This window comes from Zalophus californianus, chromosome 8 (assembly GCF_009762305.2).
Source record: "Zalophus californianus isolate mZalCal1 chromosome 8, mZalCal1.pri.v2, whole genome shotgun sequence".
NCBI classification, from domain to species: Eukaryota; Metazoa; Chordata; class Mammalia; order Carnivora; family Otariidae; genus Zalophus; species Zalophus californianus.
In genome coordinates this window covers 35,738,201-35,760,297 of record NC_045602.1, presented here as the reverse complement: position 1 = coordinate 35,760,297, position 22,097 = coordinate 35,738,201, and the positions used below count along the sequence as shown (strand labels likewise).

The 22,097-nt window shown below is 56.7% G+C and overlaps 1 protein-coding gene across 1 annotated transcript; it reads right to left on the bottom strand.

Moving 5' to 3' along the window:
- Positions 1-18,275: 18,275 nt before the first annotated feature.
- ADRA2B (adrenoceptor alpha 2B) lies at positions 18,276-21,889 on the bottom strand. Its single transcript, XM_027622732.2, has one exon. It carries the CDS (start codon positions 21,440-21,442, stop codon positions 20,111-20,113), a length of 1,332 nt encoding a protein of 443 aa, XP_027478533.1. The 5' UTR covers positions 21,443-21,889; the 3' UTR covers positions 18,276-20,110.
- Between the last annotated feature and the right edge of the window lie 208 nt (positions 21,890-22,097).

The following is a 22,097-nucleotide window of genomic DNA, read 5'->3' as shown; positions in this document are numbered from 1 at the left end:
CTGCAGGCGGGCTGAGTGCTCTCTGCCTGTGGAGAGTGGAAGGGGGCCCGAGAGGGGCTTAAGAAGAGGGCATGAAAGACGCTAAAAAGGCCAACGGGAGGCCCAGGGCTGTCTTAGGATCTCTCCTCACCTCAGCCGCTTGGTGTAACGAGGTCTCATCTCCAAGCCAGCACCTAAATGAAAATTCCCCTTGTCCAAGCTCCTTCACAGACAGTTACAGGGGCCGAAGTTATGGCCTCACACCCTCCTCCATATCTGAGCCTTGACCCGCCTCGTCTCTCTGCCTTCGGCTGGCGACTCTCGGGAACAGAGGCCCGGGGCAGTTCTCTGGCAGAACTAACCCCGTAGCACTAGCCTTGCTGAGCAGGCAGGCTGTGGAGTCAGAGACCTGGGTGTCATTCTGAACCCCTAATTTAAAAGCCCTGTGCCCCTGGGCAAGTCGCTTCACCTCTCTGAACTTCAGCTTCCTGGAGTGTAAATGGGCCAACATAGCCTAACTCGCACGGTTGTGAGGATCCCATGGCTACAGCGCAGACCACACCTGGGCTCACGGTCAAGAGCTGACCCTGTCTCCTCCCACTCTGATTGCCCGGGATCCTGGCCGCCTCTGGGCACTCTGTCTATCCACTTTGCCATGGCCTCCAAGTCAACTTGCGGAAAGCTGGACTCATTATTGGTCTCCACACCAGGTCCCTCATGTAACTTACACATTTCCAACCTGAGAATGATGATCATCCCGGACACTGAGGCTAAAAGCTATGAAATCATCTTTGACTTTTTCTCTTGGCTTAAATCCTTCTACCCAATGGTCACCAAGCTTGGGTAAGTCCCTCACCCAAACTTGCCTTCATCCCAGTCCTCCACACCCAGACCAGGGTCAAGACCAGACCCTGTCCATGGCAAGGGCCCTCTATGTGAGCTCTGGGGTGTGGGTGGGGATGGAGGTGGGGCCCTACCCTCAGGAAACTTCGCTTTAATGCAGAAAGCTGGCTTTTTTAACCTTCTCCATGACATAGGAGGGACACCAACAGAGCTGTCCACAAAGACAGACTGGGAAGGTTACCAGTGGCACTTGGATGAGATGTTAAAAACCAAGGAGTATTGGAATCACTGCAGAGCTGGTGAAGGGCATTCCAGGCTAGGGAAGAGCAAACTGTCCATTCAATCATATTTTAAGTGCCTATTGCAGGCAACTCATGTCTAGTAACTAGGACAGAAGACTCTGTTCTCGTGTAGTTTACAAATTCAAACGCAATAAGTACTATAAAGAAAATAAAATATAGCATGAAGGAATATATATAGCAATATATCTAGCAATATAGCAAGAGGGAAGCTTCTCTAAGGAAACATTTCCGGAAGATCTTAATGACAAAAAGGAAGCTTGTAAAACTGAAGGGAAGAACCTTCTAGGCAAAGAGAATAGCAAGTGCAAAGAAGAAAAGCCTGTCTTCTTCAAGGAACAAAAATACTTTTTACAATCCAGACAGTGTCGTACTGGCATTAGGACAGACACATAGACTAATGGGATAGAAGCAAGAGTCCAGAAACAAACTCATATTTATAGTTAATTGATTTGCAACAAGGGTTCCAAGATTGTTCCATGAGAAAAGAATAATCTTTTTGACAAATGGTCCTGGGGACAACAGAATTATCTATCTGCCAAAGCATGAAGGAGGTCCCCTACCTCACAGCATACACAAAAATTAACTCAAAATATGTAAATGTAAGGCTAAACCTATAAAACTCTTGGAAGAAAACAGGAGAAAATATTCGTGACCTGGGATTTGGCAATGATTTCTTAGACATGACACCAAAATCACAAGCAACAAAAGGGAAACACAGATAAATTAAGCTTCTTCAAAAATTTTTAAAAACTTCTGTACATCAGGGGTGCCAGGTGGCTCAGTTGGTTAAGTGTCTGCCTTCGGCTCAGGTCATGATCTCAGGGTCCTGGGATCGAACCCCATGTCAGGGGGTTTCTCCCTCTTCCTCTGCCCCTCCCCCCTGCTCATGCTCTCTCTCTCTCTCTCTCAAATAAATAAATAAAATCTTTAAAAAACAAAGACAACAACAAAAAAGTTTTTGTACATCAAAGGACATCATCGAGAAAGTGAAAAGAAAACCTACAGAATAGGAGATGGTATTTATAAATCAAATACTTACAGATTTGAAAAGAATCTAGTTTCCAGAATATATAAAGAACTCTTACAAATCAATAATAAAAAAATAAATAGTCCACCTAAAAGACGGGCAAAAAGTCTGAATAGACATTCCTCCAAAGAAGATCCATAAATGGCCAACAAGCACGTGTAGGGATGTTCAATGTCACTAGCCATCAGGGAAATGCAAATCAAAACCATGATGAGATACCACTTCACACCTGTGAGAATGGTCAGAATTTTTTAAGTGAAGAGTAAAAAGTTTTGTTGATGTGGAGTAATTGGAACTCTCACACTCTGCTGGTAGGAATGTAGAATGGAACAGCTGCATTAGGAAACATCCTGGCAGTTCCTCAAAAATATAAACATAGAATTACCATACAACCCAGCAATTCCACTCCCAGGTATATACCCAGAAGAATTGAAAACAGGTACACAAGTGTTCATAAGACTACTATTCACTGGGTGATGGGCATGAAGGAGGGCACGTGATGTAATGAGCACTGGGGGTTATACACAACTGAGGAATCGCTGAGCTCTACCTCTGAAACTAATAATACACTGTATGTTAATTAACTGAATTTAATTTTTTTTAAAATAAGAGTACTATTCACAGCTGTCTAAAAGTGGAAACAACCCAAATGCCCATCACCTGCTGAACGGATTAAAAAAATGTGGTGTATCTATTCAATGGGATAGCAATCAGCCATAGAAAGGAATGGAGTTCTGATACCAGCTACGATGTAGATGAACCTGGAAAAAACCATGCTAAGTGAAAGACGCGGGCTGCAAAGGGTCACATATTGTGCGATTCCGTTTATTTTTTTAAGATTTTATTTTTAAGGAATCTCCACACCCAACACGGGGCTCGAACACACAACTCCAAGATCAAGAGTCTCATGCTCTACCGACTGAGCCAGCCAGGTGCCCCTGTAGGATTCCATTTATATGAAATATCCAGAATAGGTAACTCCATGGAAACAGAAAGTAGATTCATGGTTGCCAGGGGTGGCAAAAGAGGGAAATGGGGAATAACTGCTTAATGGGAGTGATTTTTCCTTTTAGAGAGATGAAGATGTCTTAGAACGAGAGAGAGGTGGTGGTCACACAACGTTGCGAATGTATTAAATGCCACTAAATTGTACACTCTTGAATGGTTAATTTTATGTTATGTGAATTTCACCTCAACAAGAAGCACATTTTCTGGCAAAATACTTATATTCAGAGTACATAAAGAACTCCTATAAATCAGTAAGAAAAAGATAAACAACCCAACTTTTTAAATGAGCAAAAGACTTGAACATGCTCTTTATAAAAGAAGATATCTGAATGGCCAGTAAGTGCATGAAAAGGTGCTCAACATCTGTAACCAATAGGAAAATGCGACTTAAAACCACAAGGAGATGCCACCAGACACTCAACAGCCTGTTATAGAGTGCTGGTGAGGAGCTGCGGCCACAGGAACTCTCTTCCACGGCTGATGGAAGTGGACTTGGTAGAGTCATTTGGAAGAACTGACTGCAATCTCCACTAAAGCTAAATCTTTGCCTATCTCATGACTCAGTAATTCTACTTTTAGATATTTACCCAAAAGAAATGAGTGCCTGTGTTCACTGAAAGACACATCCATGAACATTCCTATCAGCTTTATTCAGAGTTGCCAGAAACTGGAAACCATCCACATGTCCATCGACAGGGAATGAATAAGTAAATTGTGGTATTGGACCAATACTGAGACAGCCTGGACATCTCTCCCAGAGTGATATTGATCAAAAGAAGCCAGACACAAAAGAATAGATGTGTTTTGATTACATGTATATGAAAGTTCTAGAGGAGGCAAGATTAATCTATGGTGATGGAAATCAGAATGATGTCCTCTCCTGGGGGATGTTGACTGGGAAGGGAGACAAGAGACTTTCCAGGGTAAAGGAAATGCTCTGGACCATTTTTTCTTAAAGATGTATTTATTTATTTAAGAGAGAGAGCACGTGAGCACACAAGCAGTAGGGAGGGGCAGAGGGAAAGGGAGAGAATCCTCCAGTAGACCCCACACTGAGCCGCAGAGCCCGACGTGGGGCTTGACCCCAGGACCCCGAGATCATGACCTGAGCTGAAATCGAGTCAGACGCTTAACCGACTGAGCCACCCAGGCGTCCCTGCTCTGCACCTTGATCTGGGTGGTGTATACATATACATAAATGGTCCTTGAGCTGTGCCCATGGGGGGCTGTGCACTTTTCTGACCGGAGTAATCGTTCTTAGGGGCCCTTCTGAGTGCAGAGTGGAGAGGGGCTGGCAGGGGGCTGAGGTGGCAGTGGGGGGCATGTTGTAACGGGTACATCTGCCCAGCAAGCATCTCCTTGACCTGGCTGGTCAGTCCTGAACCACAGAGTGGACTCAATCGGGGCCTCAGGCAAGAAGGGTCTTGAGGAGCGTTTTCTCCCACCCTGCCCTGGACTAGGTGACGAGACTCAGGGCCAGAGAGGAGGAGGGACTCATCCCACACAGGTGGCAGCAGAACAGGGGAGAAACCAAGTCATGGCCTCCCAGCCTGGTACTCACTCCAGGCAACAGGCCGCTCTCATTCCTGCTCTGTGAGAAGTAATGGGGTGTCCTTTGAAAGTCCTAAGGGGGGACACAGAAGGGCAGGAGAGGGTCATCCTAAGAACTGAAACGTTCAGCATCCAGATGGGAGTGGGTAAGGCATTTCCACCCATCCTCAGCTGGGTAAATGGCTCAAAGGGAGGAAGGAACACAGGCCAGGTGCTCAACACACACCTGGCTCCTTGTAGGACCCAATAAACTGGGTGTCAGGACTGGTAGGAGCGAGCCCTGAGATGTCTGAAGAAGTTTGGGACCCAGTGGGGCCCACACTCCATCATACAGTGGTTCCAGCTCAAGCTGAGAAAGGCCGGGGGATCTTGAGAATGAGCTAGTTCCCTCAGAGGCACAGGAAGAGAAGGGGGCCTGGGACTGCTGGCGGCTGGATGGGGCAGGCTTTGTGTGGCATGTGCGCTCTGACTAGCTCCCAGACCTGAGGCTTCTAGAGGAGGGACCCACTTCTGAGGCGCCCACCCCTGCCAGGCCCTCTCTCACTGTCGACAGCCAGACTCTCAGGCCCAGAAGTGGGGGGAAAGAAAAGGGAGGGCAGGGATAAGACGGGAGCATCCGGAGTTTGGGTCCCCACCCTCCCTCGAGGTCTCTTCCCCCAGCGAGGAAGAGGCTCTATCTGGGAGTGAGTCTCGGCTGTTAAAAATAACCTGCCTTTCCATCATCCTGATAGCCGCACTCTGGGACAGCATGTTCCAAGGCCCAAGCTGCTCTCTGGGGACTGGAGCAACAGGGCAAGAAGGGCCGTGCCCAGGCCAGGAGAGCATGCCCAGAGGCTGGCGCCCCACAGGCCTGACTCTGTTCAGGCTCCCCGGCCACATCAGTCTTCCTACTCCCGCCCAAGATCCTGGGGTGCTGGGTCTAGTGGCGACAGCCCCGGGGGTGCTCGTGGGGTGCTCTGGTTGCCTCGGAGGCCCGCGAGAAGCTGTAGGATTCGGGGGCCTCTCCTGGTGACCCGGAACTCTCCCTCTCTTGCATGGAACCCAGCAAAGAAGAGGATGCTGCCAACCCATGTGGCTTCCTCCTTGGATTCCCAAAAACATCCCTGGCTGGGCCCAGAGGGAACTTTGCAGAGGATCAGGGAGGAGAAGGAGGGACTTGTATGCATGGGAAGCCCATGTCCTGTGCCTGTCTCCTGTGGCCTCTGCCCTGCGGGAGAGGAAGAGGGTGGCAACAGCACTCAGGGTTCAGAGCCCAGGCCCCCTGGAAACAGAAAGACCTGGGTTCAAATCCTGCCAGAGCTCTGATCACAGAGTGACCTTGCACAAGTTACCTCCCCTCTCCATGGCCTGACTCCCTCACTGGTAAAACAGACGCCCAAGGCCCCAGCTTGGAGGGTTGCTGTGTGGGCTACGTGAGTTCCAGCTCTTACTAAATGCACAGTGCCCGACCCACAGCGAGCACTCCTTCAATGGTATTCTTACGGCGCCACGGTTAAGGGCATTGCTGTGGAAGGGAATTTCAAATCCAGCCTCCTTTTCCGACCAGCTGTGCGGCCTTGAGCAACTTGCTTGACTCCTCTGATCTTTCATTTCCTGCCTTGGACAATGGAATAATACCTCTTACCTCCTGGGGCTGTTGCAAGGCTCCTTACACTGATGCCCTTATGAAGTGCTGAGCATGCAGTGGGCACTCCGTAAGTGTGCAAGTCCCCAGTCAGCCAGCGTTTGAGCTGGAGCCCCAGAGAGGGACAAAGGCAGGGGTTGGGGGAGGCAGGGGAGGAGTAAGGACAGCTCCTTTGGCCCACCCTTGTTCAGAAGCAGTTGGAGGCTGTCCTAGCCACACACCTCAGAGGGTGGAGGTTCTTGGGGCATGCCTGACCTGGGCTCACCTCTGCCTGGACCGCACAGCCCCAGAGGCTTCCCGAGGCCCCGCAGATCAGACCCAGCCCAGACAGCAGGCCCCTGTCCCCACCCACCTTCATGCTATCCCACTGCACTCAACGGTAGGGGGGAGAGGGAGGGAGAGAGACAAGAGACAGGCAGAGCGAAGGAGACAGAGGGAAACCAAGAAAGAGGCCAGGATTCAGGAAAAGGAAAGAGAAGGGGAGAAGGAAGGAGAGCCGAGAGGAAATGAGGGAGGAGGGAGGCCTGTAGTCACAAAGTGAGGCCAAAAACAAAAGTAATAGAAAAATTCTGGAAATTTAGAAAACAGGAGTGACCTCTCTAAAAGGACAAAATGGGAGGGAGGGAGAGAGGGGACCAGCTGGGGAACCCCAAGGCGGGGGGGGGGGCCTTCAGGGACAGTGATGGAGCTCAAGGAGCTGGAGACAGCCTGACTCCCCTGCAAACGGGGCTTTTACCTAAGGACGGGTAATATGTTGTCATGACAACAGATGTAGCATTTAGGGTGATTACTGATGAATAACAGAGAGAAGAGATGGCCCGCAGTCCTCGCTGGTGCTGCAGCCCAGAGAGGAGGGGGGGTCGTGGAGGCAGCCCCAGGGCCCCCTCTGCCGCGGCCCCATCCCAGACCCTTACCTCAGGCTTCACCTAGCCAAGACCTTGCCAGTCCAAAAGTCTGCCCCGGGGCCGACCTTCTGAGCTACACCCACGTCCCTAGGTTACCCAGGCCTGCCAGCAAACACAGGTACAGTCTCTGTGACAAACATTTCCACTCAACTTTCTCCACGACCCTCGGAGTGCGGTACAGCAGGGACCTCATATTACAGATGACAATACAAGACTCAGAAGTTGAGAAACTTCTCTGAAGTCACATAGCAAATAAGCCAGCATCCGAACCCAGCGTTGCTTCTCTGCACAGCCGCTCCCCAGAAGGTTCCCGGGGCCCAGGCTGATCCTGGGCTGGCCTAGAAACAGGCTATTCCTGAGCACCTCACCACCCGCACCTGCTGGAAAGGGCCCGAGACAGCATTTGTGGGCGAGAAGAAGGGGAGGGGGCGTGTTACGGAAAATGTTCAATGCCTCTGGCTCTCTGCAGACGTCCCATGTCATCTGGAGATCATTCTTTCTATTTTATAGCTGAGAAAACAGGCTCAGGGAGAAGTGACTTGCCCAAGGAGCCCGCTTGCCCTGTTTATGAGCAGCTGTCTGTGCTGGGGCTGTTTCAGGCCTGATAGAGCTGGTGGCAGGGTGGCCCAGCGAATCACGGGGTACCCCAGGATTTGGGGACTGCAGGAGCTTGCAGGGTGACTGCAGGGCCTGGATTCTGATGGTCAGGGGTCCTGAGTCTGAGCGCTTGGGGAAGCTCACAGGCCGAGGCTCCCATGAAGCTCCCTGCAGCCCAGGGCCGCCCCCACCAGGAAGCCCGTGAAGTCCACAGCTGCACTTGCTGTTTCTGTCCTCCAGGCCATTGGCCTCACATCCACAGAGCCCCCAGACAGATGTCTACCTCAGGGCTACCAGGCCGAGGTGGGGGTGGGACACCCCAGCTCCCAGAGCTCACCCAGGTCAGGGGAGGGAGTGCCCTAGGCCTAGCCAGGCCATGCAAGGCAGCCGGAAGTGCATGCTTGGCCTCGGCAGGAGGGCATGTTTGTTAGCAATCCGGCTCTGGGAGGATGAGGCTCTGGCCTTTCACATGCCTTCAGGGCTCCATGCCGCAGGCCCAGAACTCTGCCTGGCTGGCGTCAGGGTGACAGCAGGGGCCCTCTTAATACCCCCAGGCCCCTCCTGAGGGGGACTTCCTCAAGGATGAGACCCAGATCAGGGCCTCCCTACAACAACCCCCAGAAACTGGAAAGGCTAGCCAGGGCGGGAGCATGACCCAGCTGGGAGGGGAGAGGGCCAAGGGGCTGGGGGCTTCCAGAGAATCTGGGCTGCCTGCCACTGGGGAGTAGAGCTGTTGGGGGGTAAGAAGGATGCACATGCACGTGCCTGTGAGTGTGTGTGTGTGGGGGGGGGTGTCACTAATGGCATGGAGCTGCAGTTGGTGAAGCAGGACGGAGGATTTTGAGCCCTTCTAGAGAATTTATCAACGGACTTGATAAAACAAAGAGGAGGAGGCATCAAGAAGAGGAAATAAAGCAGACGGACAGCCCTGCATGGGGGTCCCTCCTGCAAGCTGCTTGTCACCCATGGACCCTTCCCCTGGTCCCTGGATGCAGGCCTGTCCCTGTAGCTGCAGGTGGCACAGGGCCCGAGCCCAGCCCCTCCTGAGGACCTCACTGCCCTCTCACACTGCCCAGGCCAACTGTGACTGCACAGGGGTGCAGATAAACGTCGACAGGCATTCGGCAGAGCAAGGGTAGCCCTGCACTGAGGCTCAAGGACAGCGGAGTGGATCGGGACCTCTGGGTGGTCAGGGTTCACCCCAACAAGGGCTGTTCTGTGTGAGGACAGGAAGGAGGGTGGAAGGAAAGCAGGCTGCCCTGGTCACAGGCTGGATCCGGACCAAGTCTAGCAGAGCTGGTGCCAGGGGTAGGCACGGAGGCCGGGGCAGACAGAGAGCAACCCGCGCCTGCTGAGGCCCACCCAGGCCAGAGGTCAGGATGCCCGGGACCGGGACAAGAGGGGCTGTGTCCGTGTCACCCCGATGCGCTCTGCAGCCTGGATGAGAGATGAGGTCCCCACGGGCCTTTGTCCCAGAGGCAGGGGCAGAGGGGACAGGGCGCACCATGTTTATCCTGGCATCCAAAAAGCCACTCCCCACCTCTGGAGTGCAGGGTAGAGGGGAAGGCGTATCGCCAACAAGCCGTGCCCCCAAGGTGTCTGGAAGCCTGGCAGGTGGGCTAAGGTGGGTGTCGTGTAAACCCTGACGATCGTGGGGTAGTTTGTGTCAGCCTGCCCTCGCACCTCCCCCACCCCATACCTACAGGCCTGTTAGCACACCTGCAGGGTGGGCTTTTCCCCACCATATGCCCTCACGCTGCCCCTTCTTCCAAGGGCCATGTGGGCGATTGTGCCATACCCGGGCTGATGCCCCCTGCAGAAGACCCCCGCAGGCTGCCCTGGGCTCTGGGGTGGCTCCAGGCGAAGCCAGTTCTGTGACTGGGACAAGTCCCTAAACTACCTGGGCCCGTTTTCTGCATGTGCAGAATAGAAGGGTAGAAATGATATTTGATGCACAGGATTCATTCTCTTCCTCCCAACAGGGTCTTTATGACCTGGTCCCTTTTGCCTTTACCCGCAGAGTTCCCACCTCCTGCCCGCCACTGACAAAGAGTCTCAAAGGAGTGCACGGGAAATGGGGTCCTCGGCATGTAGCCAGGAGTCTGGGGAGGCCCGCAGGTCCGTGGAGACCAGTGCCCCTCACCCAAGCCCAGGGAGCAGCAGCCTGAGAGACTTCAGGCCAGAGAGAAGAAAATAAACAAACAAGTTTGTTGGCCGCCTTCAGCTGTGACTGTCCCTTCCCCTTTGCCTCCTCCTCCTGACACTCAGCATTCTTCCCCACTTCCTGGAGCCAGGAGACCCTGACATCCCAACTTATTTTTAGTCCATTGCCTCCGGAGCAGGGCTGCTGGCTCTGGGCCTCATCCCACCCTGTCCCCTGCCCCTGGGGGGGCAGCCCAGGGCGAGAAGGCACCTCAGATCTTGAGCAAACCCACACCCAAGCCATAGTGGGGACAGTATGGCCCCCCCCCTTGCTCCCCCTCCCACTCCCCTCCTGCCTGAGACACCAGCCACCAGTCCTCTGCAGAGGCAGCCCTCCCACAGGGCTCCCTCCTGCTTCCTGCCCTCCCCCGGCCCCCACCCTGCCTTCCCTCCGGGAGTATTAAGTGTTCTGCCGCTGCCCTCCATTCCCAGTGCTCTGTAACCTTGGTGCTGGGGGCCCTTCCTTGCCCCCCTGGATCCCCCAACAGGCCCCCCACCTCGCCCCTAGGTGTTGTCTCTCTCTCTCAGACACAGGGTTCTCCCCTCTGCTTATCATGGACCGGCTGTCCATCCCATGACCACAGTCAAGATGGGCATGGGGCAGAGAGTGGGGTGTGGAGGGCATCATGGTAGGGGGGGCAATCTCTACCCGCCTCCACAGTCCCCAGCAATCCGCCTGGACCCCAGACTTTCACATGCTGCCCGGCCAAACCAAAGCTATGCTGGGGGGGACTCACAGCCCACGCGGCCCCACCCAAACAGCAACCAACACCTGTTACTGCTCAAGACCATCTCTTGAGGCTCTAACTTCCCACCCTCTTTCTTGTCCACACTTCCTCCCTCCCTGGAAGGAGCTCTTATAAATATGGTTTTCTGCCCCTCGCCACATTTCCAGGGATATTTTAACAGCCCTGGAGATTGGTGTCCGGGCAGCTAGCCATTTTGACTATGTGTCGGGCACGGTCATGCCTGGGACACACAGTGGACCGGACCATTAATGATCGCACCCCGCACGGAGCTTACATTCTAGTAGGGAATGAAGACAGGGAGCAGACAGGTGAGTGGAATATCCAGCATGCTAGCTGGTCATAAGTGCTGAGAAAACTTACAGCAGGAAAGGGGCGTGTTAGGTCAGGGAGGGGTCGGGGGAGGCTCAGCGGGTTCTGATGCACCCTGAGGGATGGGGGCTACGGGGTGGCCTCCTGCTCTGCAGGTGGAGGGAAATCGGGCTCAGAGTCCACTCCTAGAACACAGGGAGCAACAATGTTTGCTCCGACCGGGTGATCAGACTCACAAGCAGCATAACAGGCCGTTCAACTGTGTGGGCTGGGTGGTTCTTGAACATCCTTGCCTTGCTTTACACACTCTCAAGAGAAGCAGACCTGCTAGTGCCCCTGCACCCCATTTCCCCTCTTCCTGCCCAGCTCCGGCTCCGATCAAGGTGTGCTGGCCCAAGGAGCCCCCACTCTCATCCAATCCGCCATGCTGCCTAACCCCGTTCCCTCTGCTGGCAGCTGCGTTTCCACTTGCAACCTTCTCAGACTCTCTGGGGTTCTCCTGGGCACTGACACCTGTCCCCTGGGAACCCCTGCTACAGCCTAGGGGTCTCCAGAGACAGCCCTCCTTACCACCCCCAGTGGCTCCCCTGCCATCAGGCTGGGCAGCCCTTGCCCCCACGCCCGCCAAGGCCAAGGTCAGGATTCTCCCTAGCCCCGGGGGACAAATAGCTTTCATCTTGCACAGCAGCTGCCACTGTTTGAGGAGGCCTGCCCAGCACTGCCTGCAGCCTTGTCTCAGCTCACAGAGTCCAGGGATCCCGTCCTGATGTCCGTCATGAGCACAGCAGTAAAGGGGTAGGCGCGCACGTGGGACGTTTGACACATCGGCCCGAAAACCTTCTCTTCCCAGCTACACGCTGGAGAGAGCCTGACAGAAGCTCTTGGAGGGAGAGGCTTTGGAGTCCCTGGAAGAAAGGGGTGAGGGAAGGTGGGAAGAACAGACTCCCTGCACCAGATGGGGCCATCTTCCTGGCCACAGAGCCTACCCTCCTTCCATGAGGCCGCTGAGCAGTGACTCAGGGGACACCGGGGGACAAGGGGTTCTGCTAGCTGACCTTGGAGAGGACCTGGGCTTTGAGAGGAGTAATCATACAGGCTCTGCCCACTCACGGGGACCAACTCTGCCCCCCTCACTCTACCAGGACATTTTCCAGCACCTCTACCCCTCAGCACCCCTCTCCAATCTCAATGTAGTTATCACCCCATTTCAAATGGGGGAAACTGAGGCACAGAGAGGTTTCATGGTCTGCCTGAGACCACACAGCAGCCCATTGATAACGAAGCCAGGTTTGACTGCAAAGTCAGTACCCTTTTCATGCTGCCACTGGGATGGCCCAACCATGCACACTCTCTACCTGTCCCCTCTCTGTCCAGCCCTGTGGATTCTTCCACACTCCTGGACAGGTCCCTGCCACCACCTCCTAGGATGTCCTGGTGCTTCCCTAGCTCTGTGGGACAGTTTTCCCGCCCCTAGCTCCGCCAAGACCAGGATGGAATCTTCCAACAGAATTTCTCTAGGAAACGATGGAAAACAAAACAAAACAGAACAATTAAACCCCAAATCGGAGACACACTCCCAGAGTGCAGGGTCCCCGGCCTTAGGTGACTAAGGCCAAAGCTGCCCCAGTTTGCTGGGAAAACTCACTCAATGAACAATGTTTCCTGGTAGCTGCTCTGAGCCGGGCTGTGAGGGGAGCAAAGGTACCAACAGGGCAGCCGAGTCTCTGCCCTTGTCCTCCGTCATCTGGGAAGGCGAGAGGCGCCAGCACCACAGCTGGGGCAAAAGTGGGGTTCCTTTCAGGGGCCGCTTCTCTCTGTGTCATTCTAGTCCAGGAGCCTCTGGGAGCATGGTTTCCCCAGGAGCCCTTTCCTGCTTGGTCCAGGGGACCTCACCCACATTCCTTCCCCTTCCCTGCCTTACTTTAGACCCAACACGGACCAAGGGCTGCCGTCTGCCACCCCAGACGCACATGTCCACTCCCCCCCTCCCACCAGCTCCTGACCTGCCACAGAGGGATGCCTTCCAAGGTGGCCCTTCTGAAGTTCACGCCCCCAAGATTTCCCCGGGGATGCAGGCGTCCAGAGCAGGACAGGGAGGTGGCTGAGGGTACGTTACGTGAGCCTGCAATAGCAAGGGGATGGAGGCCACAGGCTCTCGCAGAGGAGGGAGCCTGGCGGGCGGGAAGGGGGGAGCTGCTTCCGGAAAATGTGGAGGTAGAAAAAAGCAGGGGTAGGTTGGGGACAGGAGGCCACTGACTGGGCCCCCCTCCTCCCTCTGCCCCTGCCCAGTGGTTCTTTGGGGCAGAACCCAGGACATCATTGGAACAAGCTCCAGTCCAACTCCTTCATCTGACAATGAGGAATTTGAAGCCCAGAGAGGTAAAGGGATTTGCCCAAGGTCACTGAGCAATCTGATGGCCCTACTGGGACCATGACCCGAGCCTCTGGCCCCTGGTCAATGCTTCTGCAAGAGCCGAGGAAATCCTTGAAACAGTCACCAGTCCTGCACCCACCCTAACTCCAGCTGCCAGGCCAGCATAGGGTGGAGAGGCCATAGCCTGCCCAGATTTGTAGCCGGGACAGCGTGTCACAGTGGCGCCGGGGGACAGACCGAGAGCGCCCAGGGACCACGTGGAGCCTGCTGCCTGGGGCTTCCCCCCCCCCCCCCCGCACAACCCCTCCCACACCGGGAGGGAGGGCTGGGTTTAACCCTCACTCCCCCCACTTCAGTGTCCAGGGACCCCAGCAGCAGGCTCAGGCAGCCTCCCACGCTCCCTCTGTCCCAGCTGCAGCCAGCCTCGGGTGGGAACGGGGACACGGGGACACCTGGGCTCCACACCCCATGGCCCAGCCCTCTTCCCTCCTGAAGCAGCCCAGGCCCCCATGGGAGCAGAGGCAGTGGCATCCCATCTGAGCCTTGGCTGCTCCAAGATTGGAGGGCCCACCCCCAGCCCCAGAAGGGATCTGCACCCCCCCACCCAGGGAAATCGAAGGTCAGGACCCTCGCCCACCCTGGGGCTGGGGCCCAGCACCTCCCCGCCTGCTGGAGCACCGGGGACCCCAGAGGGCTGCAGCCGGGCCAGAGAGAGCCCCAACTTGCCAGGAAGGGAAGCTCTTTTTTAGCCTCTCGTAGGTTCTGGTCCCCTTGCAACCACAATTGTCCATGGAGCCTGCAGGCCCCATGAAGAGCCAGGACTATCCCCAAGGGGGGAGGCAGGAGGCAGAGGGGACACTCAGGGAAGGGGGACCCAGCCTCGAAGGACCCAGAGGTGGGAAGGGCCAGGGGAGGGGAGGAGAGGAACGGAAGAGGGGACGAGAGCGGGGAAGAGGGGTAGAATCCCAGGGGGAGAGGATGGGTATTAAGAGGGGGGGCGCTCTTCCTTTGAAATCACTGCTAATCAATAGATGGCCACAAGGCCAAGCCAAGGGCAGGAGCCTTTGGCCAAAGGCCAAGGGAGGGTGTGAGAAGATCAGAGCCAGCGAGCCCTGGGGAGGGTGCAAGCTGACATCCAGGCTCCTTCCAGCTCTGGCGTGCTGACAGCAGCCTTCCCCACGCCGGACGGAAGGACAGACAGATGCAGGAGCACGAAAAATCCCAGAATCTAATTTTAGCTGAGTGCTCCCGCCTCCCCTGCTAACAGTGAACAGAGCTTCCCACCCCTGCCCAGCTCCAGCTCTAACGGAGGTACCAGCAGGCCAGGAGATAACCCCCCACCCCGAAGCCGTGGGGTCTCTGTAGGGGTGGCCCTCCAGCTAGCACAGGGCAGGGGCTTTGCTGGGCTGGGAGGGCCCCAGGCCTGCTCCCCCATTGTTGAGGAGGCAGATGCTGAGGCCAGATAGTGACACAGTTGAGATTAAACTGGGTGGGTTGGTATCCTGGCTCTGGATGACCTCAGGCAAGACGCTCAATCTCCCTCGGCCTCAGTTTCCTCTCCTATAAAATGGGAATAGTCATCGCTCTAATCTCAGATGATGCATGTCAGGCACTAGTCCTGATGACTCACAACTGTCATTATTCCTCTGCCACCGCCCATCTCAGAGGGCCCCAAACTGATCGGTCACCCCAGACCCAGCCTGCCTCTGTACTAAGGCACAAAGGTGAAGAAAACACAGCCCTAAGCCTGCCCAAAAGCCTGACCCTAACAACAATGGATTAATTCCAGGACCCTCCGAATCTGGACCTTCCAGAAAGCCGGGGCTACGGCAGAGATGGAGCCGCAAGCTAGGGAACCCTAGAGACCACGGGGTCAACGCCTCGTGGGCAGGCAGGGACACTGAGGCCCCAAGAAGGACCCAGCCCTGCTCAGGGGCAGCTGGACAAAAGACGGCAGAAGCAAAGCATGACCCCCGGCCTCCCCGCCACGTCCCCACTGTGGTTTCCACTCGCACCGAGTCCCACACCAGCCTGGCCATTCCCAGCAACCACTCCTGGCCAGCACCAGGGAAGCCAAAGGTCGCCCAGGACCAGCTCCACCTGGGCAGATGCCTTCCTAGGCCCAGCCAGCCGCAACCCCATTTGCATGGTCTCCCATCCGGTTCTCAGCACCACCTCCCAAACACAGAGACGAGGAGGGGGAGACGCAGGGGCCTGATGAACTCACAAGCACCCTCCACCTGGAGTCTTGGCAGCAGGTCAGCCAGCCCTCCTGGCACAGGTATCTTTTGAGCAGGTGGGCCGGGGGGGGCTCCCCGCAGCAATGCCCCCAGAGGAACTCCCAGCAGCCCCGAATTTCTAAGCAGCTGGTCTGAGGCAGGAGGTAGGACTGTACTCCCTTTCAAGGGTAACCCCTGTGCTCAAAGGACCCAGATTCTTACGCCGCGAGTGAAACGGGAGGGGAGACGTCTTCCTAAGCCATCCATCCCACCTCTTCTTTAACTGTCTTCTTTACTGGTCCCTCCCTTTGTCAGGGATGTCCTAAGACAGAAGAAGCTAGACGGGTCTCCAGAAGGTAGAAGTGCCCTGCCACGACAGCTCCCATGCAGCTGGTGAACTGCCAAGAATCCATGCCGCCTCCCGTCCCCCACCCTCACCCCCAAGGTGTTGGGGGATTACTCCTGGGAGGAGGCGTGCAATCCCCCCACCCCCCTCTCTGCTGCTCTGAGCCCACCTCTTGGACCCACTAACCCTCACATGGGCTCAGGGTGAAATCCAGAGTAGGTGCTACTCACACAGAACAGCAGGAATGGGGTGTGAGAGGAGAAGACAGCCTGGGAGCCAGGGGTCCCGGGGTCCAGCTCCAGCTGCACCACCTATGAGCTGTGTGACCATGGACAGGCCCCCCAGGGCTCTGCTCCTCAGGCTCTTCATCTGAGAACTGAACAAAGTAGCAAAATGGGGACAAGCCAGGCACAGGCCCTCGCACACAGCAGGCTGTCCCAGATGTTTCCTGAATGTGGACCTGTTTTTCCTTAAGTGTGGAAAAAATCCCTTCGGTATGAAGGTGTGGGATGGTGGGCATGGTGACGGACAACCTGCCTTCTAGACCAGCTCTGCCACTGCCTGGCTGAGGGGGGGCCCAAGGCAAGTCAATTCTCTCTGGGCTTCAGTCACTTCTTTAATAAACTTTGGGGTTTGGACTGAGCTGTCAGGAATGGAAAACCTGTGGAGCCCAGACCATCACTTACATATTCTGTGGCAGTGACAGACATGATTGGTCTGTCACCGCACCGCCGCCTACTGAGCCCAGCCAGGCGCAGTTTCAGGGTCCCCCACCGGCCAGCACCCCCGAACGAGAGCTGAAGTGAGAGACAGAAGCACGATTCCTCTACACCTGAATTTTGAAGCTTTGCGATTCAGGGACCCAGCTGGGTGACCTTGAGCCTCAGTTTCCGCTTTGGCAAAATGGCTACACCTAGCAAGATTGTGAGGATTAAGTAAGATAACGTATTCACTATTGGTACTCAGCCGCAGTAACTCTGTCACTGTCTCTAGAGGCTGGGCAGGGAGCCCTTTCCCCAGACCCGTGGGCCCGCCCGTCACAGACCCTCGGGCAACACAGTGCGTCCCGTCCTGTAGAAAGAGTGTGGGCCTGGGGCACCTCTGGCAAGTCAGTACACCTTTCTGAGCCTCAGTTTTCCCTGGATAAAATGGGCTGATACTTCTTTTACACAGTGGGCATGAGGATTAAACAAAGTAATTAGACAAAGTGCCAGAAAAGTGATCGGTTCAGTAAACAGGAACAAATGAGCTACTTTAATCTACCCTCATCAGGCCTCAGAACCTTGGCATTGGAAAGCCAGGCTGGTAGAAATTGCTGGGAGCTCCTCAGGGCAGGGTGTGGCTCTCTCATCAAGTCCTCCGTGAAGCCGCATGTCCCAGGAGTCTCCATCGGTTGCCCATGGCGGAACCCGCAGCCCGGCCCGGGGAAATGTGAATCCTGGATATGGTAGATGGCCTCCCACCACCCGACCCTGGGACCTCACCGCTCCTCCCTCTGCCCTTCCCTCCCAGGCCTCACCCCTCCCTGGAGCCTCCCCTGCCCTCCGAACCAGGCCACACTGGCTCAGGCCCCAGAGGCTACCCTCACTGAGGCGGGACCGGATGCCTTGGAGGCCTCATCTGGGAAATGAGATTGATAGGAGTGACATCCACAGGTCTTCCAACTCTGGTGTTCGGGACTGAATCTCAGTGTGGGAGAGCCCAAAGCAGAGCATTCTGGTCCACTCTCCTGCCCTCCCCGAAGGCAGCCGCTGAAAACACTCTGCAGAGTTACCGTCCTCCTGCCCCCCTGGGGGTGCTGTCCAACGACCTCCTCTGGCCCTCAGCTGCTGCACCTGACCACAAGGCTGACTCTCCAACTGTCACAAATCCACCAAACGCACCCTTTGCCCATGCTGTCCCCTGCCTGAAACACCTTTCTTATCTTGCTTCTTGGTATACTCCGGCTCTTCCCCCAAGACACAGCCCCAAGGCCCCCTCCTCTGGGAAGCCCTCCTTCTCTTTCCTTGCCAGGCGGCCAATCTCAGGCTTCTCTGGCCATTCTCTTCCCATTGGCTTGCAATGATAAGGGATGCTGAGTGGACAAACCAGGTGTGCAGGTGGGTAGGTACTGGGCAGCCATGCCTAGGGCAGGAAAGGGCAACCGGCCCCGGGAGGGAGCCCATGCTTAGAGATACTATCCGAGTAGCTGAGAAATAATTACTCCTGGCAGCCTTTGGGCAACAAGGACACAGCTCGTTTATTACAAAATATCTTTTATTGATAAAATAGCTCAGACTTTAAAAAAAAACAACAACAAAAACACCTGCATATCACAACAAGGGGCCCACAGGCAACCACAATAGCAGGAGTCCCATGGGACACACACAAGACCAGTCAGCAGATGTCACAAGTCAGCCACTCCCCCAGGCCCAGCCTCCACAGCCTCGCCCCAAGGCTGTGCCCTTGCCTCACCCTGAGAATGAGGAAGGAGCTAGACAGCCCCTCTCCCCAGGCGGGACTCTCTTTGGTCCCCTCCATTCTCTCCACCCCCAGAAAACTCTCTCAGCACCTCTCCAGATCTGGCCAGGCCCATCAGAGTGCCGGCAGTGCCTGGGCTGCTCAGCCCCAGTCCCACGCTAGCTGCTCACTGACTGGTGCTCCTTGGAGAAGAATGGGAAACGTCCTTCAAATGCTCCCAAGTGTTTTGGGTGCCAGGTCCTGGGGATGGGGAGACGACCAGGAGGGAGAGGCCCCTGGAGCCCCATCAGTGGGATGGAGCAATGTGGCTGGGGCAGAGATGGCCAGCCGACCCCCACCCCATCTTGGGTAGGGTCGCTTATACATCACAGGGACCCACTGGGGACTTGGAGACCTGCCTGGGCGCTCTGGTGGGAGGCTCCTGCAGGAGTCCACAGGGCCCTCACTCACCTGTTCTGGCTGCAGCACCCTACCTGGGGTTTCTGTCACCCACCCCAGGCTCTCATCCCAGACTGCTCCCATGGTGTGGGTATTTTTAGCCATCTTGGGAAAACAATTAACCTGCTCGATGACAAAAGACTTTTCCCCCACTGGGGGGCCCAAGCCCCTGAAAACCCCATTGGTGTTGTGGGTGAAATGTCAAGAAGTTGTCATGCAGCATAATAACTAAACCCTTGCAGGCGCAAGAACACGTTCTCGAAGAAATCCTTTGACTGAAAGAGTGGTTCTCTCTACCATTCCCCACGTCCAGTTTGGGGTAAGAATTCACACACCCCAGGCACAGAACAAAAGTCTACAGGAAGACAGGTGGTGGTAAACACAGAGAAAGGGGATTTTTATATCACCAAACAATCACATTTTCTGGTTCTCTAGTGTGTTCCCCCACGGAGCTCAAAGCTTTCTGCAAAGCCTCTCATCTCCCAGCAGCAAGTGCCCGGGGTTTTTGCAGGGGGTGAATGCTAGTGATCAGGGATCTCCCGTCAGGCAGAGGCCAGGCCTCCAGACCACCCCACCAAGGCGAGGCGTCCACTGGCACACACGCACCTCCCAGAGGGGTGCCGGGTGAGAAAAATGATTCCAGAAAACGTTCTGGCTTTTAAAGGAGCTACAGATCCCCCAAAAAGTAGGTAGAAAGGGGAGAAGGCCCCAGAAGCAGCGTCAGACCATAAGCCCCCCACCCAGCGCCAGATGGGGACCCCGGGCATCCAGCGTGGGTCCCTCAGTTCTGCCTCCTCCTCAGTGGCAGGTGCTCTGGGGAAAAATGGAAGGCTGGCTTCCTGCTCTTAACCCGGGGAAGATGAGAAACAAACCACCACAAACAAGTGACCAGCCAGGGAACACAGAGTCCTGAAGGAAAGCCCACCCATTGGCTTGCCGGGGTCTGGGGTCCTGGGAGGGAAGGGCTCTATCCTGGCTGGCTTTGGAGGCTTCAAATGGACCCCCAGTGAACAGCACCCCTGCCCCTACCTCTCCAGGGGGGCTCCCAAGGGGAGGCCTGCAGGCCCCGGGCAGGAACCAGAAAGCCCCAGGGAGGTGGCCACAGAAAGCAGGGCAGGAATCGGGGTGGCCCTGGTGCCACCTGGCACCAAGCCCACATGGGCGGCGGGCAGGTGGCTCACCATGCCGTCTGGGTCCACTGGCGGCAAAGGATCCTTCGGAAGGCACGGCGAAAGTCCTGGTTGAAGATGGTATAGATGACGGGGTTCAGCGAGCTGTTACAGTAGCCAATCCAGAAGAAGAACTGAAAGAGGCCGTGGGGCACCTTGCAGTGCTGTGGGCAGATGGCTCCCAGGCTGTAGCTGAAGAAGAAGGGGAACCAGCAGAGCACAAAAACGCCAATGACCACGGCCAGCACGAAGGTGAACCGCTTCTCCCGAGTCAGCTGCGCCCGCCGCCGCCACCACTGCCCACTCGCGGTGCCCACACCCCTGCCCAGGAGCACCTGGCCCCGTAGGGTTGCCAGCACCCGGGAACCCTGTGGCTGCTGCACGGGTGGGCTGCAGGCTGCCGCAGGAGGCGCTGGTAAGGCCTGAGGCTCACACTCTTCCTCCTCCTCCTCTTCAGCTTCCTCCTCTGGAGATGCCCCACACACACCTTCCTTCTGACTCTGGCCTGAGTTGGGAAGGGCTGACCAGCTGGGTGGCAAGGCAGGGGTCCCAGGATCTTCAGGGGTATCCCCCCCCTCCTTCTCCCCCGTAGGCTTAGAGTGTCCGTTGGCCTCCTCAGAAGCAGCCGGAGAGGCCAAGGTTGGCAGTTTGGTTGACGTTCCCGTAGGGACTGAGCGGGGCTGCTTAGACTCACCCGCGCCAGGGCCCGCGTTGGCCCTGGGACCTCTGCGGTGGCTGCGTTTGGCGATCAGGTAGATGCGCAGGTAGACAAGGATCATGATGAGGCAGGGTGCAAAGAAGGACCCGATGCTAGAGGCCAGGATGTACCAGGCCTCTTGGTTGAGTTTGCACTGGGGGCGCCCGCGGGGCTGGGGCCCCTGGTCGCCCTTGTAGATGAGCGGCGGCAGGGAGATGACGGCTGCGATGAGCCACACGGTGAGGATGATGCACTTGATGCGGCGCGGGGTGCGCTTGGAGTTGTACTCGAGCGCGCGACTCACAGCCCAGTAGCGGTCCAGGCTGATGGCGCACAGGTGCACGATGGACGAGGTACAGAAGAGCACGTCGAGCGCCAAGTACACCTCGCACCACGTGCGCCGGAAGTACCAGTAGCCCAGCAGCTCGTTGGCCAGCGAGAAAGGGATGATGAGCGTGGCCACCAAGATGTCGGCAGCGGCCAGCGACACCAGGAACAGGTTCTGCGGGGCGCGCAGCGAGCGGCTCGTCAGCACGGCCAAGATGACCAGCGCGTTGCCGAAGATGGTGAAGAGGATGAGGAACGTGATGACCGCCGCGATGGCCGCGGTGGCCTGCACCGAGTAGGGCTCCTGGTGGTCCATGGCGGAGTGGGACGCGGCCAGAGGGGTCGCTGCTCTCCCAGCGCCTGCTCAGCCGGCGACAGCACCGTCCCACCCTGCTAGGCTAGACGGGAGGATCGACCCCCTGGCGGCGCAGAAGGCGCTGGAGCCCCATGGCCAGGCCGAACGGGGCCTAGGAGATCGAGGGGTGCCTGGGGCCAGCCACTGCCCTCCTACATCCTCTTCCACCTGACCCCGGCGCCCCTGCCGTCCTCCCCGGAGAAGTTTTCCAAGTTGTCCCGCTGCCGTCGCCGCCCCGCCCGGGACCGGGGGAAAGTTGCGCCCTCCCGCTCCGAGGCTGCTGGACGCACGCTGGGGCGCGGGGCTCGGCGGGCCGGGCGGGGGGCGCGCCACCGGTTGTGGGAGGCGGCGCAGAGGCCGAGGCGCCCGCTCCGCTCGCTGGCTCTAGCCGGGAGCCGCGCCTGCAGGCAGCCGGCCGCCGCAGGGGAATGGGAGGAGAGCGAGCGCGCTGGAGGAGGGAGGAGACTGGAGGCGGGAGCAGGAGGAGCGGAGGGAGGTGGGGCGGGCGGGCGGGCGGGCTGACAGAGGACGGATGGAAGGTGCGCCTGGCGGGAGGACTCGCCGGCCGCAGCCTCCCCGCAGCCCGGGGCCTCCGCCCTGGCGCCCCTACCCCTTT